Source organism: Mustela nigripes, chromosome 13 (genome assembly GCF_022355385.1).
Source record: "Mustela nigripes isolate SB6536 chromosome 13, MUSNIG.SB6536, whole genome shotgun sequence".
Classification (NCBI taxonomy): Eukaryota; Metazoa; Chordata; class Mammalia; order Carnivora; family Mustelidae; genus Mustela; species Mustela nigripes.
In genome coordinates this window covers 23,527,191-23,541,489 of record NC_081569.1, presented here as the reverse complement: position 1 = coordinate 23,541,489, position 14,299 = coordinate 23,527,191, and the positions used below count along the sequence as shown (strand labels likewise).

At 43.1% G+C, this 14,299-nt stretch overlaps 1 protein-coding gene across 1 annotated transcript in view; it reads left to right on the top strand.

The window, feature by feature from the left end:
- ATP10A (ATPase phospholipid transporting 10A (putative)) overlaps positions 1-14,299 on the top strand; it is a 191,658-nt gene that overhangs the window by 82,193 nt on the left and 95,166 nt on the right. The window contains exon 2 of the mRNA XM_059371731.1: positions 1,746-1,950. Coding sequence (XP_059227714.1) covers positions 1,746-1,950 — 205 coding nt within the window. The remainder of the gene's footprint in view (positions 1-1,745; positions 1,951-14,299) is intronic.

Here is a 14,299-nt window from a genome sequence, read left to right as displayed (position 1 = left end):
GTTCTGTGCCTTATCTCAGGGCCAGCTGGCCTCGAGCTGGAGGCTGATGGGACCTTATCACAACTCTTGAAGAAGTCTTAAAGAACACCCTGGCCTTGTGGGGAGTGTTGTGTTGGCCCAGGAAGAGTATTTTTTCTCACTTTGAGGGCTTGATTCTACCATCCCCAAAGGTTGCTATCCAGTGTTTTGGTCTTGCCTTGCATTATTTTTGAGTACAGAGCTATACCTGATTTGTCTTTGTTGGTCTTATTTTATGGTGGCCAAGCTGTGTGTTGCATGTCATTGATTTGGTGGTCTTGAATTAGAACAAGAATGCAGAGGCTTAAAATGGAAGGGGATACTTGTGTCTTCCCATCTGGGGCAACTGATGGCTAGGAGTTCCTGGACGTTTGCCTTGGGTTTCCTCAAATCCACAGTGTGGAATTAAATAGATGTGTAAAACTCTCAATACTTCTTCCAAAGTTCAGAAGTCATTTAGATGTGACTGCCTTGGACTACCTTGAGATCTGGACTTGATGTCTGAATTCACATTCAGATGTGACTGCCTTGGACTACCTTGAGATCTGGACTTGATATCTGAATTCACATTCTCTGGGAGCTCAAGCAAAGAGAGGCATTTTATTGGGCAGGAAACAGTAGGTGATGGCTAAAGTGAAATGTGTTTTGGTGTTGTTTTGTTTCCCCCTTAACACTGTAACCCAAAAGATTTCTTCTGAAATTTTTTTATAGCATATCATGTTAAGATAGTCATGTTTCTGTACTTACTTGTAAAAATGGACAAAACTGCCTTGAAGGAACTCTTAAAAATACCCTTTTGTAGGATTAATTGGCCTATATTTTTAGAGTAGGAAAAAATCTAAAGAAGAAATCTACAAATACTGATTTCATCTAAGTATTCATTAGTAGTAACTGTTGTATGTTGAAAGCCATGTTGGGTATTGTTCTGAGTGATTGGCATGTGCTATCTTCTTCTTCTTGAATGAGGTGGAGAGGATGCATCTATTATTATCTTCATTCTGTAGATAGGAGAAGGATAGTGAGATGTAGGCAGGTTCTACTGTTTCTGAATTTGGCCATTGTAGGTACTTCATAACGGTGCATTCATACAATATTCTACTTAGCAAAATGTCTTCAAGATTCATCCATGTTGTAGCATGTGTGAGAATTCCCTCTGTTTTCACAGCTGAATAATATTCCCAGGGTAGCTATATATGACATTTTACTTATTGGCTCATTTGTTGTTGTTTCCCTCATTTGGCTATGATGACTAGTGCTTCTATGAAGATGGATGTACAAAACTCTTTATCAGTCCTTGCTTTTAATTCTTTGGGGTAGATATCTAGGAGTGGACATTTTAACCGTTTCAAAGTGTATAATTCAGAGCCATTTAGTGCTTTTACAATGTCGTGCGGCCACCACCACTACCTAGTCCCAGAACATTTCAATCAAATGGAAACCTGTACCCAATAAACAGTTTCTCCCCATTTCCTTTCCTCCTGGTCACTGACAACCACTGATCTACCTTCTATGTCCATGGATTTACCTATACTGTGTGTTTCATGTAATTGGAGTCATTCTATATGGGGTCCTTATGAATATCTTTCTTAAATACTTTTTATTATGGAAATTTTTAACATACTGTAAAAATAGGATTTTTTTTTTTAAATGAGCTGCATGTGCCAATCACACAGATTAAGGTATGATCAACCTTCTGCCAGTCTTGTTAATGGCAGTTTCTTTACCAGGGAGGAAAAACAGTATGTGAATCGATTCTGGAAAGAAATCCGAGTGGGAGATTTTGTGCGTCTCCGCTGCAATGAGATCATCCCTGCAGACATTCTGCTGCTCTCCTCCAGTGACCCTGATGGACTGTGCCACATCGAGACTGCCAACCTGGATGGAGAGACCAACCTGAAGCGAAGGCAGGTGGTCCGTGGCTTCTCAGAGCTTGTAAGTGACCTGATACTCCCAGGGTATCCTGGGCACCACGTCCATAAGGTACCTCCCATGCTGGACTTCTGGGCGTCAGAGCACCTGCCCTCTGCCCCCTGTGCCTCGCCGCCTCCATCAGTTCATCAGGCTAGGCCACTTTTCCTGGTAGATAGGTGTGGAACTGAGGGTTTGAGAGGACCCCTGACCCACCTGAGCCCATGACCAGCCTATGACTATGGGGAACAGGACTCAATTTTATAACTCTGATTTCCACTGTACATTTCTGAGTTTCTCAAAACAGTATTTAAAATTACAAAGAATATTTATGACCAGCTGACTCTTGACATTTATCTAGTTGTTCTAGTTTGCTAAATGGCTACACAGCAGAACTAATGCCCTATTCTGAGAGTGTAGCTCTGGAATGTTTTCTCCTCAAGGGTGTTTCTGAGTTGGCATCAGATCTTCTGTATCTGAATTCTGCTTTAGAGAGCTTCAGCCATAGCTCAAAAGAATATACAGTTGATGTGGAGTAAGAAGTAGGAAAGGAAGTGTGGTGTCTGACTGCTGGCGCTCACCAACAGCCTTGTGGCTGGAAAATTCCAACCCTGTCAGGGGTTTCCAACCTTCTTTTCACTCTCATTCCTGCAGTTCTGTACAAAGGATGCAGGGGTCCAAATCTAGGTGTAATGAAAGTAGCATGAGTTGTCAGAGATCAGGAAGTGTCTGGAGGGGAGCTGGGCTAGCCTAAGCCCTATTCTCCTAACACCACCTCTGTCCTAGGCTTTCTGTTTCAGTCATGCCTGGGAGTCTTGCAGTTGGTCTGTACTGAAGGGGATTTAAGAAGTGCCCAAGGAAATGAGCTCCTGCATTTCAGAAAGGATGCCACTGGGGAGTCTCTTCCTCTGTCACATATGTGTCAATCAATGTCATACATTGGAGATTTTCTTCCTTTGTCACTGAGATCTCTCCATGAGCTCCCATAGAAGCAGCAGCTCCGGACTCAAGACCGGACAGGCTTCTTTGGAAAGGTAGGCTTGTTTGACGCTTATGGATCTCATCATGAGCACTGTCAGTATTTGGGTGAGATATTTATTAGACAGGATCCTTTGGGTCTGGCATCCTTGCCTCCCACTCATGAGTGAACACGTAATCCCCCTTGTTCACTGTGACAACCAAAGATGCCTCTACACACTTGTAGACAGAATTCCACAGGCTGGAGCTCCCGACCTTGCTTCAGCTGATAGGGACTTCTGAGCCTGACATCCCTCCAACCTACAGTGCACTGGGACGTCATTACCAGCATCTGCTCCCACTTATTTCCACCACAAGTTCCTCTCTCACTCTTTTTAAGAAGTTGAGATATAATGGATATACAGTATTATATTAGTTTCAGGTGTACAACATAAAGATTCAGTATTTGTTTATATTGCGAAATGATCACCACACTAAGTCTAGTTAACATCCAACAGCACACACAGCTATAATTTTCTTTTTTTGTGATGAGAATTTTCAAGATTTACTCACTTAGCAACTTCCAAATATACAGTGCAGTATTGTTAAATGTAGCCACTACTCATTTACTTTTTTCCTTTTCCAAGCCTTCTTTTGTGCGAAGTGGTTTTTTGTGAGCTGCCTCAAATCTTTCTTGGAATGACACGGAGCTGACATAAATATTAAAAATAGCAATTTTTAAAAATGGGGTGCTGTCATCATCCCAGATCAAGATCACTGGTAGAATTTAGGGCCCCGTTGAGGCCCAGTGCTGGAGGTTTCTAACTTCTGCATTGATTGTGCTCCAAGGTTTGGCAATAAATGGGGGCTCACCTTCTACTGCCCAGCCCCCCCGCCCCCCCGTTCTCCTAATGATGGTCTTACTTCGAGGCTTTCTCGACCAGGCCTGCTCAGTCTCCTGGACTAGAGCCCAGAATTCCAGGTACAGATCAGTGTGTGAATTAAGCCTGAAATCAGTATGGCAGCTGCACTGCGGGCTCATTTCTTGTCATCTGAGCACACACTGGGTTATAAAGAGGCAGTGGCTACCCAGGCTAGAATGTTACCCTCCTGGTAGAGTGGGCAGGGTGCTTGGAAGATGATTGTAACATGCATGAATACTTACGTATCTTTAGTGGGTGAAAATTTGAAAACTGGAGAGCAGAGTGTACATGTTTGGTGTGGTGGAATGGAGAACGCTTAGGTGTAGCACCTAGCTCCTAAGTTACTCAAGAGTTACTTTCATGTTTCACATCATCTAATTTTATTCAGTTGCTAAACCCAGTAATAGCTAAAAACCTCCTCCACCTACTTTTTTCCCAAACAACAACTGGAACTTTTCATAGCTCAGTAGTGCTTTATCTAAGAGAACTGTTTGTAAGTTGGATGTTTATTTAAGGATGGCTACAGGCAGACACATCCTATATCACCCTCCTTCGTGCCCCATTAATGCCTGAGGAAATAAATGGAGCTGATCCATAATTTAGTCTAAATAGCCAAAATTAACAACCAAAGGAATTCTGATTTGAAATAAAAGATTCTTTATCAGCACCCACATTCTTCAGTAAGCATGCATATTGTCTCTATTAGTGGAATTTTTTTTCCACTTTTTTCTTTTCTTTTCCATTTTCTCTAAATGTCTGAAAATATTTTTCTGGTAGCTGAACTCCCATTCAGACGTTATTATTCTGAAATGTAAGAACCACCCCACACAGAATAAAGATAGGAAATTTATGGCGTTTAAAAGCCTGACATTTGGAGAACTAGTATTGCACACTATGTCAATTGTGGTAGAATTTAAATTAATTAGTTAATATAAAATAAAAATTTAAAATGTTTAAAAATTAAAAGAAAATTAAAAGCCTGACAGCTGGAAAACCAGAGTTCTGACTACAGCATTACAATGCCAAGAACATTCTAGTTCTTGGTATTTAAGTGGGTTTTCATAGAATGGAGTCAGCTAGTGTATCTCAGACACGTGAGGAACTGGGTCCTGTCAAATACAAAGCGCTATGCTGCCATTTTGATGAGTAGTCAGTTGTAAGTGGTGGACCCTAGGAAAACCTAAATTAGAAGCAATTTGCAAAACCGGGGTGAAGAAATGTGACAGGGACTTTGTACACATGAAGGTCTGGTGAGGAAGCAGAAATTGCACAGGATTCAGTCAGGGCAAGTTTGATGGAAAGAATTCCAGTGGGGGTTATGAAGTGAGAACGAAGACTTGCAGGAAAGCAGACCTCGCTGATAGAGCAGTCACTGGCCCTGGGGCCTACCTAGATACTACCCAGGGAAGAGACACCCCAGGTTGAGTCTTGTTTTCATTGCTGGGAGCACAGCCATTACTCACATGATGGTAGAAAAGCTTCTGAGGGGCTGTGCCAGCCAGAAGTCAGCCATCCACAGAAAAGTGCTGAGCCAGGAAACTTGGAAAGTGCCAGGGGCAGCTGCTGGCCACTAGGCACTAGCGGGGCAGAATGCTGCCTTCTTCTTGTGGTTCCAGCTGCTGCAGTGGACAAAGGCTGAGTGGTGGCTCTTTAGACAACCATCCTGTAGAGCCCAGATCTGTACATGCAAAGGGACCAGGAGAGGGTGCAAGGAGATGTAGCCCCCCTTGGGGTCAGGGTCCATACCCTTGGGGTCTCTGGTTACCTTGAGCTGAAAGCTGAAAAAGGATTTGGCAGATCTAGTTCTGGACATATAAACATACAAGTTCCTTGCCTTGGAGACCCCTGGAGGGGGTGCGGGGAAGTGAAGAACAAATCCACACACCCTTCCACCTGAAGGCCAGCCCTTTCTCCTGCAGCATCCCTCCAGCGCCCTCTACTGACAAGGCAAAAAAAGTATCTCTGTTTCTGAAAGCCTTTAATGAAGGGCTTGTTTGCTTAGGGAAGGATGCTAAGAAAAGGAAAAGTGGGCGGCACGGAGGCTGTTCAGGTCCAAAGTGGCAGTAGGGGCTCAGTCCCAGGCTTCCCAGTCCAGGGCACAGCTGGGGCAGTCCATGTGGCACCCAGGGTGCAGATGGCTCAGCTGGCACGTGGAAGACCTTCACCTACTTTGTAGTACTCCCTGGCAAGGGTATGAGCATGCTGTCTTCCTGAAGTCAAATCACAGAAAGAACAAGAGACCTCAGTGTGTCACCTACTCCATCTCCACATCAGGTCCAAGCCCTTTCCCTGGGTAAACGATGATCATACTTTGTTTCATAACTCTTAGGCGAGTCTGCTTCTCATTGGCTATGAAGATGAATAAGGGGGACCACAGAACTGGGTTGGACCATGACTCTGCACATAGACCAGAAAAGTATACTCTTTGCTTATGGAAGGAGATGGTTTAAATAAGTAACTTAGATTGGTCCATGAGCAAAAAAAAAAAAACAAAAAAAAAGAAAAGAGGGACTCAGTTCATGTGCTGCAGGGTCTAACGATTTAAGGCAATGGGGCTAATACCTAAAGGACTCAGGCTTGTTTACCAGCAGACTCCCAGTGCAGAAATTGCCCAGGATTCATGGACTAGAAGCAGGAAGGCAGCATGCACAGCTGGCCCAGACCCTTGAATCTGAGGATACAGCCCTCAGACACTGGACAATGACCCCAGGACCTTGAACCACCTAGCAATCTGGCCTCAGGCAAAAGAAACAAGAGATCATGGAAATGCAAAATAAACATACAGTTTTCAAGTGGGAGCCAAATTGGCATTATCCCAGAAGTCATAGAGAACCCCAGTGTTTCACACGAAGCTCTTGGGATAACAACGCAAATTTGTTCAGGCTCCCTTGGTGTCAGACCTCATCATGCTTCTCACATTTGTAGTAGCACAGACATTTTAAAAACAACTTCACATATTTTAAAATATAAATCTCATGAGGTAATGATTATCACACCCTTTTATAGACCAAAAACAGAAAATGTGAAGACAGGAGGTTCTCGCAAGGCACCGCCTGCTGTGGCTTCCTGAATCAGGGTAGAGCTGGAGGCAGTCCTGGGTTCTGTCACCTTCTGAGTTGGCATGGATGGGGGGATTCTCCAGCATCCAGTCCTTCCCTTTTGCACTGGGCATTTGCTGTTGCTTCTCTCTCTATTTCTCTCTCTCACACTCACACACATATACAGACACTCATTCTGACCCACAGCCCTGCCCATGAGTCTGCATGCAATTAGCCTTTACACAGATAGAAGCATCTAGTTTGTCTGTAACATCTGCACAGTGATTTCTGCAAAAATGGGAGTTCCTTAGGCTGATAATTTTATATAAAAATATTCTTAGAGACTCGTTTTTGTGATTTTTCATTATTAAGCACATACTGTGCTTCAAATGCTTCAAATGGATGCTTCTAGGCAATCTGTTGATCAAAAGAGGCAAGCATCTTTCCTGTCAATGTTTATGTGATCTTTGCAAATAATGATATGCACTGAGGAGTAAATAATAAAGCAGGAAGAGGGATGTGAAATGTCAGGTGGGTGTTGGAATTTCAGATGGGAACTGGGCAGAGCAGGACAGGCCTCCCTGAAGACAGTGGGAGAGTCCAGACCTGAGATCTTGCTGCTGAACAAGCCGTTAGTATCAGGGAGGAACCTTCAGGGACTGATTTCTATGTTGGTTAATTTACTGAGAAAAAAATGTTCTTCCAGTTTATCTCTTGGGTAGACCTGTGGGATTATTACCCACAACCCTGGCTACACCCACAGGGCCATCTGCTTCAGGCTGTTTAGAGCAGCGATGATGAGGTTTTCAGGAAGAGCTAAAATCACAAGCCTGGAGTAGCTAGCTCTTCTCTGGTGTGGGGGGGGTGTGTGCACAGGCGTGTACATGTGTGGCCTGCTGCGTGCTCCCCATTAGCAAAACGGATGAAACTAGTATGGAAACTTTCCTAGGCTGGGGGAGTCTGTGAAGCACGAGTCTAAAAGATGTACCTAATGGTCTAGACTTGCACAGATTCTAAGACAGTGATGTGGCTTTACCTCCATTTTGCACATAAATTTTTACTAAATTCCCAGGAACATTCTTGGGTGCCAGGCACTCTTAGGCACTGACAAAGCAGTTTCCTTTATAAGGGAGAGTTAGGCCACCCCTGAATTACCTGACAGAATTCAGGGAGCTTTATCACCTTACATTCTATTTATGTAGGAAACAAAATTTTTATGTTGTTTGTTGTTTCTACCTATACATGCTCTCAAAATTTTCTCTACCACAGGAAGACTAGAGGTTTAGAAAAAGGACTGTTTGCAAAATCTCGCACCAAAGCTGTTTTTTTCCTGGAGATTTTCAGGTTGTTAGTCTTTAACTAAATTAGTTACATGCTCTGCTGTGGAATGAAAGAGGAATCATCTAAGTGGAAGACAAAGCTAGCTGGACTTGTTAATTGGAAAGGTCAATATCAAGCCTTTATGAAAAGATTCATGGTTTTCTTTTACATACACTAAGCTCATAGTTTATAATGTGGGACATTTTCATTCGTGAACTTAACAATCAGATACTTCAGTTGAAGGATATGCGATATGTAACAGGAAAGCTTTTAAGGAAGAAAATTACTTTGAAAACACAATTGTATTTAGACTAAAGTTTCAATTCTGTGGATATTCAAAGCCATTTGGTTAGGTTGGTAATATAATTATCTGAGATATACCATGTTTTATAATATCAACTGTTTTCTTAATGGGAAATATAAATTTGGTTATATAAGATTTTTATTTGTTTCTAATCTTCATGACTTTGCTGCAGATTCTTTGCCTTGAACCTGTGGTCTAGCATATCAGTGCATGTAGAGAGTAAAGCACTGTGATCTTAATGAGGACAGTTAAATGCCATGAAGTTGATAATACTAGGCTAACCTGATATATTAATCCAAAAATATCTTACTACATATGGAAACTTGAACATTCTCTGTATATGTTTAATTTCATGTTTTCGTGTCATAGGAAGTGGGCATTTTTTTTTTTAAAGATTTTATTTATTGGGACACCTGGGTGGCTCGGTTGGTTAAGCGGCTGCCTTCGGCTCAGGTCATGATCCCAGCGTCCTGGGATCGAGTCCCGCATCGGGCTCCTTGCTCTGCGGGGAGCCTGCTTCTCCCTCTGACTCTGCCTGCCACTCTGTCTGCCTGTGCTCGCTCTCACTCGCTCTCTCTCTGACAAATAAATAAAAATCTTTAATAAAAAAAAAAAAGATTTTATTTATTTATTTAACACAGAGATCACAATTAGGCAGAGAGGCAGGCAGAGAGAGAGGGGGAAGCAGGCTCCCTGCCGAGCAGAGAGCCCAATGCAGGCTCAATCCCAGGACCCTGAGATCATGACCTGAGCTGAAGGCAGAGGCTTAACCCACTGAGCCACCCAGACACCCCACATTTTTTATTCCAGGAAAAAGACAACCAAAGCATTAATAGGTTTTGTTCTATTTATGTGGTATGTGGTTTGAAATGCTGTCTTTCTCTTTGATTATATTTTCACTGTAAAAAAAGAAGGAATTTAATCAAATTCCAACCTTCCTAAATGTACCTGAATTGCAAAGAGTTTGAGTTGTGTGTGTGTGTTTCTGAGCTAGAAATTCCTTTACCAGTGGGAAGGGCTGACAATGTGAGATCTGCCCAACTGATACTCTGTAAGTGGGTATGGATATATATGTTTAAATGCGAGTGTGTGAGCATGTGTGTGTGCACATGTGAGTGTGTTTGTACACATGTGTGTACACACGTGAGCATACAAATGGATGAGTGTGTTCGTGCACGCACACTTATGAGTGTGTGCAAGTGTGCAAGACGTGTATGTGTGTGCAGGTATGGCCGTGTATGTTCCAAAGAAGAAAGCAAAACGAAATAAAAGGGCTTGACTTATCACTTCCTGTTATCTTCTAGGAGAGGATACATGTTCTTTCCTGGGCTAACACATGATGTTCTAGAAGCACATTGACCGGTAAAAGCAACATTCCTGGAGAATCTGGAATTGTTAGAGCACCTACAGAGCACTGTGTGTATTAGGTGTGGGAGGGGTGGTGTTGGGACAGTCCAGTCTTCACTTGTGGACTGGGAAACACTTTGCCCCTTGAGGAGGTCCCTATACTTGGTGTCGTATCTCTTCCACTTGTTTTGTGAGTAGAGCCTCCAGTGAGAGGAAAATCTGTTTCCACAACATGAAACCAGTCACCACACCCTGACTGCCACAGCATTTTATTTCTTTGAGTTATTCTAATTATGTTTCTGAATTTGTCAGAGTCTATTTTCCCATTTCACCAAGAATTACTGGGGAAGTTATGTAATGCTTTCAATTTGCATGTGTTCCTCCAGTGAAAGGCAGCACTTTGGTTCTCATTTTGATATTAGTACTTCTTAGGATTTCTCCTCTTCATAGTGAGACATACCATATATGCATATGTATACACAGAAATATCAGTACACACATTTGTACCCTCATGATGATATTAACATAAACCACAGCTTATAAGAATCCTGTTTTAAGCAAGAACTTTACTTCAGAAGATATAATTACCTACTTGTGTGTAGATGAAACTGTATTTTCTAACATCTAAATTGGGTTTCAACTATAATGAAATAAACTCAGGGCTTTTTTAAAGTTGCTAATGAATATCCATGTTGTGAAAGGTACCCAATGATGTGACCTAACAGACCCCAATGAGAATTTTAACCAAGCTGAGATCAGACCTAAAGCAAGCTTTTTTAGTTTGTTGGTTTTCCCTGAGGTTGTTTTTCAGTAGTGTATCTGTCAGAAGGCCATATGCTCACCTCCCATTATAAAAAGCATGTCATTGCCAGTGACAGAAGTCTTCCCTCCAGTTCCAGAGAGCAAGCATTTAGGTATATCTGGATGGGGTTTTATAAGTTAAGAATTGCGCCAAAGCTTAAAATCATTTTTTTTCCATAAAACACACAAGTGCACACGTGCACACACACACATGTGCACACAACTTACCCAAACAAAAATGTCTACCTGTGGTTCTTCTGTCTTTGAGTGAGAGGGAAAAAACATAGTTCTCACTCACCTGTAATGGCTCACTTTTTGCAGTAATACCTGCTGTAGTCCAAAAAGGAGCCGTTTTGTTTGGTTGGTTAAAAAAGACCAACTTCAAAGCATATGGATTTGGGTTTGTTTTGGATGTGACTTCAAATAGTTGGTTTGCTTATCCGCCCTTTATCAGGAGTTCTGGAGCCTTGACCATCAGGCAGGAAATTTTGTTCAGGACAGACTTGTAAGGTTGACGTCTCCGCCTTGGCCCAGCAGAGCTGGTGTTGGCCATGGAAATACATCTTTAGTATTCTAAGTGTTGGCCTTTTGAAGCTAACAGTGGGCAGAGAAAGGTGGTGCATGTAAGGCCGGATTCAGTTGCTGGGACTGGACTGTTCATCTCAAACATTAAAGTCCAAAGGCTTGGGGACACTTGGATAGTAGCTTGCTCCTGCCTGTTTGGAGTGTTTCTGCACCTCATGCATCCTTGAGAGACTGGGGTCTTTCTGACAAACTGCTTGTAAATCTCTTGTTGACAAAAGATCCAGGAGCCAGTGCCACCTAGAACCTGAAATTGGTGGGAGCTCTGTGTCAGTGTTCAGAAAGCTTGTAACCCTTGTGGTAAGAATAATGAGACTTTCCGCCCCCACCCCTATCCTGAATAATGGTCCCAGTTCATACTCATTCAGTACCCACTGTGTGTCAGGCCCTCTTCTGAGTCTTCCTATGACACTGCTTCTTCTAATTTTCTTGGAACACATCCATGGGGAATGCATTCCAAACACCCCAGTAGAAATTTTGATTTCTGCAAATCAAAATTTTAATAATGCTTGCAGTTAACAGTAGCTTTGGATGCTCCCAAAACTAGGACTTGGGCACTTGTGACACTGGAGGAGCTGCATGGGTAGGTCAGTTTGAAAAGCTACTTCCTAAAGGCAGTGGTTGGTCACCACCATGTGCTCACTGACTGCCCATGCTGGGGGCATGGGATGGGATTACTAAGTTCCTGCTGTACTTAGATCACAGGAAAGATCTGCCTCTCCTCCAGTAAGGACACACACAGCTGTGGTGACAGCATGTTGGTGGCACTTACCCGGTACCCCCTTGCTGCTGTGGTTAAGCCTGGGTGTACCAGTTCTCTGAAACCACAGGCCCTGAGGACCCTTTCCCCCACCCCCTATAGCACAGGCCAGGTGCTGGCCATGCTGCCCCAGAGTGAGTGCTCATTGTGCTCTCCCTAGCCTCCATGAGGAGTCCTCCTGAAGAAAGGGGAAGAAATGCAGGTTATATCAGGGCTGGAAGCAGGAAGAGAGGAGGGCCTGGCATCAGCTTTGTGATGCTCCAGCTCTCAAACCCCAGCTCTGAGGTCTTAGGGCCCAGTGCTGCTTGGTGGTTCTCGCTCTTTCAGCGTTTGTCTGCAGGAGTCAGTGAGTGTACACACCAGCCCACCTGTCAATATCAAGCTCTGGGATGGGGAGGTCTCCTGAAATCTCAGGCAGCGATGACTCAAGGCTTCGATGGGGATAATTCTCAGTTTCTGTGCAGATTATGTTTTAAATGTGCGTGTATTCATTTGCTAAAGGTGCCACAACAAAGTCCCACAGACCGAGTAGCTTAAATAACCAAAATTTCTTGTCTCATAGTTCTGGAGGCTGGATGTCCCAGATCAAGGTGTCACAGGGCTTCTCTCTTCAGAGGCTTCTCTGTTTGGTTTGTAGATGGCCATCTTCTCCCTGTGTTCTCACATGGTCTTCCTTCTGTGCCTGTGTCCTCATCTCTTCTTTTCAGGACACCAGTGAGATTGGATTAGGACCCACCCTAATGTTTTACTTCAGTTACCTCAATTACCTCAAGACCCCGTCTCTACTACGTTCTGAGGTGCCGGCAGTTAGCACTCTAACATAGGAATCTGGGGAGAGGACACAACTCCATCCATAAGAGTGGCATGTCAGGGGGAAAGCCGTGCTATTTTTGCAGGTACCATTAGCATGCTGATTACCTCAGATCAACCCACTGTTGCATTCCACATCCCTTGTCTTCCACTGCCAGGAGGAAAATGCCTTCTTTTGATGGATTTCTTGCTGGAAACTTGAGCCCTAGTTTATCCATGGGGGATGCATTCCAAGACCCCCAGTAGATGCCTAAAACCACAGATAGTACTGAACGCTAGGTATACGATGTTTTTTTCCTATATATACATACCTGTGATAAAGTTTAATTTACATAGTAGGCACAGTAATAGATTTATAATAACTAATAGTAAGATAAAACAATTATAACAGTATGCTGTAATAAAAGTTATGTGAATGTGGTTTCTCTCTCAACATATCTTACTGTAGTCACACTTCTTGTGATGGTGTGAGATGATCAAAGGCCTGTGAGAGGAATGAGACAAAGTGAAGTGAATGAGGTAGGCATTATGATGCAGTGTTAGGCTGCTATTGATCTTCCAGACTATGGTTGTCTGTGGGTTACTGGAACTGGAAAGAGACCAGAGGGACTGTGGTACAGTTGCCCAAGACTGAGGCAGAATGGCTTTCTCTGGCTGGCTGCCGCCTGCCAAGAGCCTGAACATTAATATATATATGTTAGTTATTAAAAACTCCATGAATGACAGTGGAACAAAAAGAATAAGAACTGTACTATTAGGAAGATTTCAAAAATTTGGTTAGAGTTCTTTTAAGTATTTGTGTGTGTGTGTGTGTATGCATTTATGTATGTGTGTGTGTAGTTCACACCATATCAAGACACAAACCCTCCCTCCTAAGTAATTTGTCTTAGAAATAGGGAGGGACAAACTTTTCAACTCTTGACTAAAGTCTTTTTTTTCTTTTTTAAAGATTTTTTTATTTATTTGAGAGAGAGAGAGAGAGAGATCACATGAGTAGGGGGAGGGGCAGAAAGCGGGAGATAAAGAATCCCAAGTCGACTCTGTGCTGAAGGCTTGATCCCATGACCCTGAGATCATGCCCCGAGGCAAAACCAGGAGTCTGATGTTTAACCAACTCTTTGACCAGGATCTTGATTTTAGAGTTTCCTTCAAGGAAGATGTCTTTTCCATTGACAGTGCATCTTGTGTGTTTCCTATTCACCTATTCATTTGGCATTATAAAAGGAGTCTCAGGACAGTACAGAAAGAGCACTGTTCTGAGAGTCAGTTTGGGAAAATAAGGCCTGGACCTGGGGGCAGACAAGGTGAATGTCCAAGTCTCTGTGGCTGGCACCACCACACCTGGCCCTGGTGGGCTTCCTGGCCAGCTCAGAATTTGTGCTTCTCTTTCCACAGCCATGATATGATGGGAGTAGGAAACATTTGCTTTTCTTCTAAGCAGGTGAAGCCTTTTCCCCCTCGTTATACTTTTCACTAAAAAGTCCGCAGTTAATGGTATTGGGTTGTTGTGGAGCAGGTGGTCTGGGCTCTC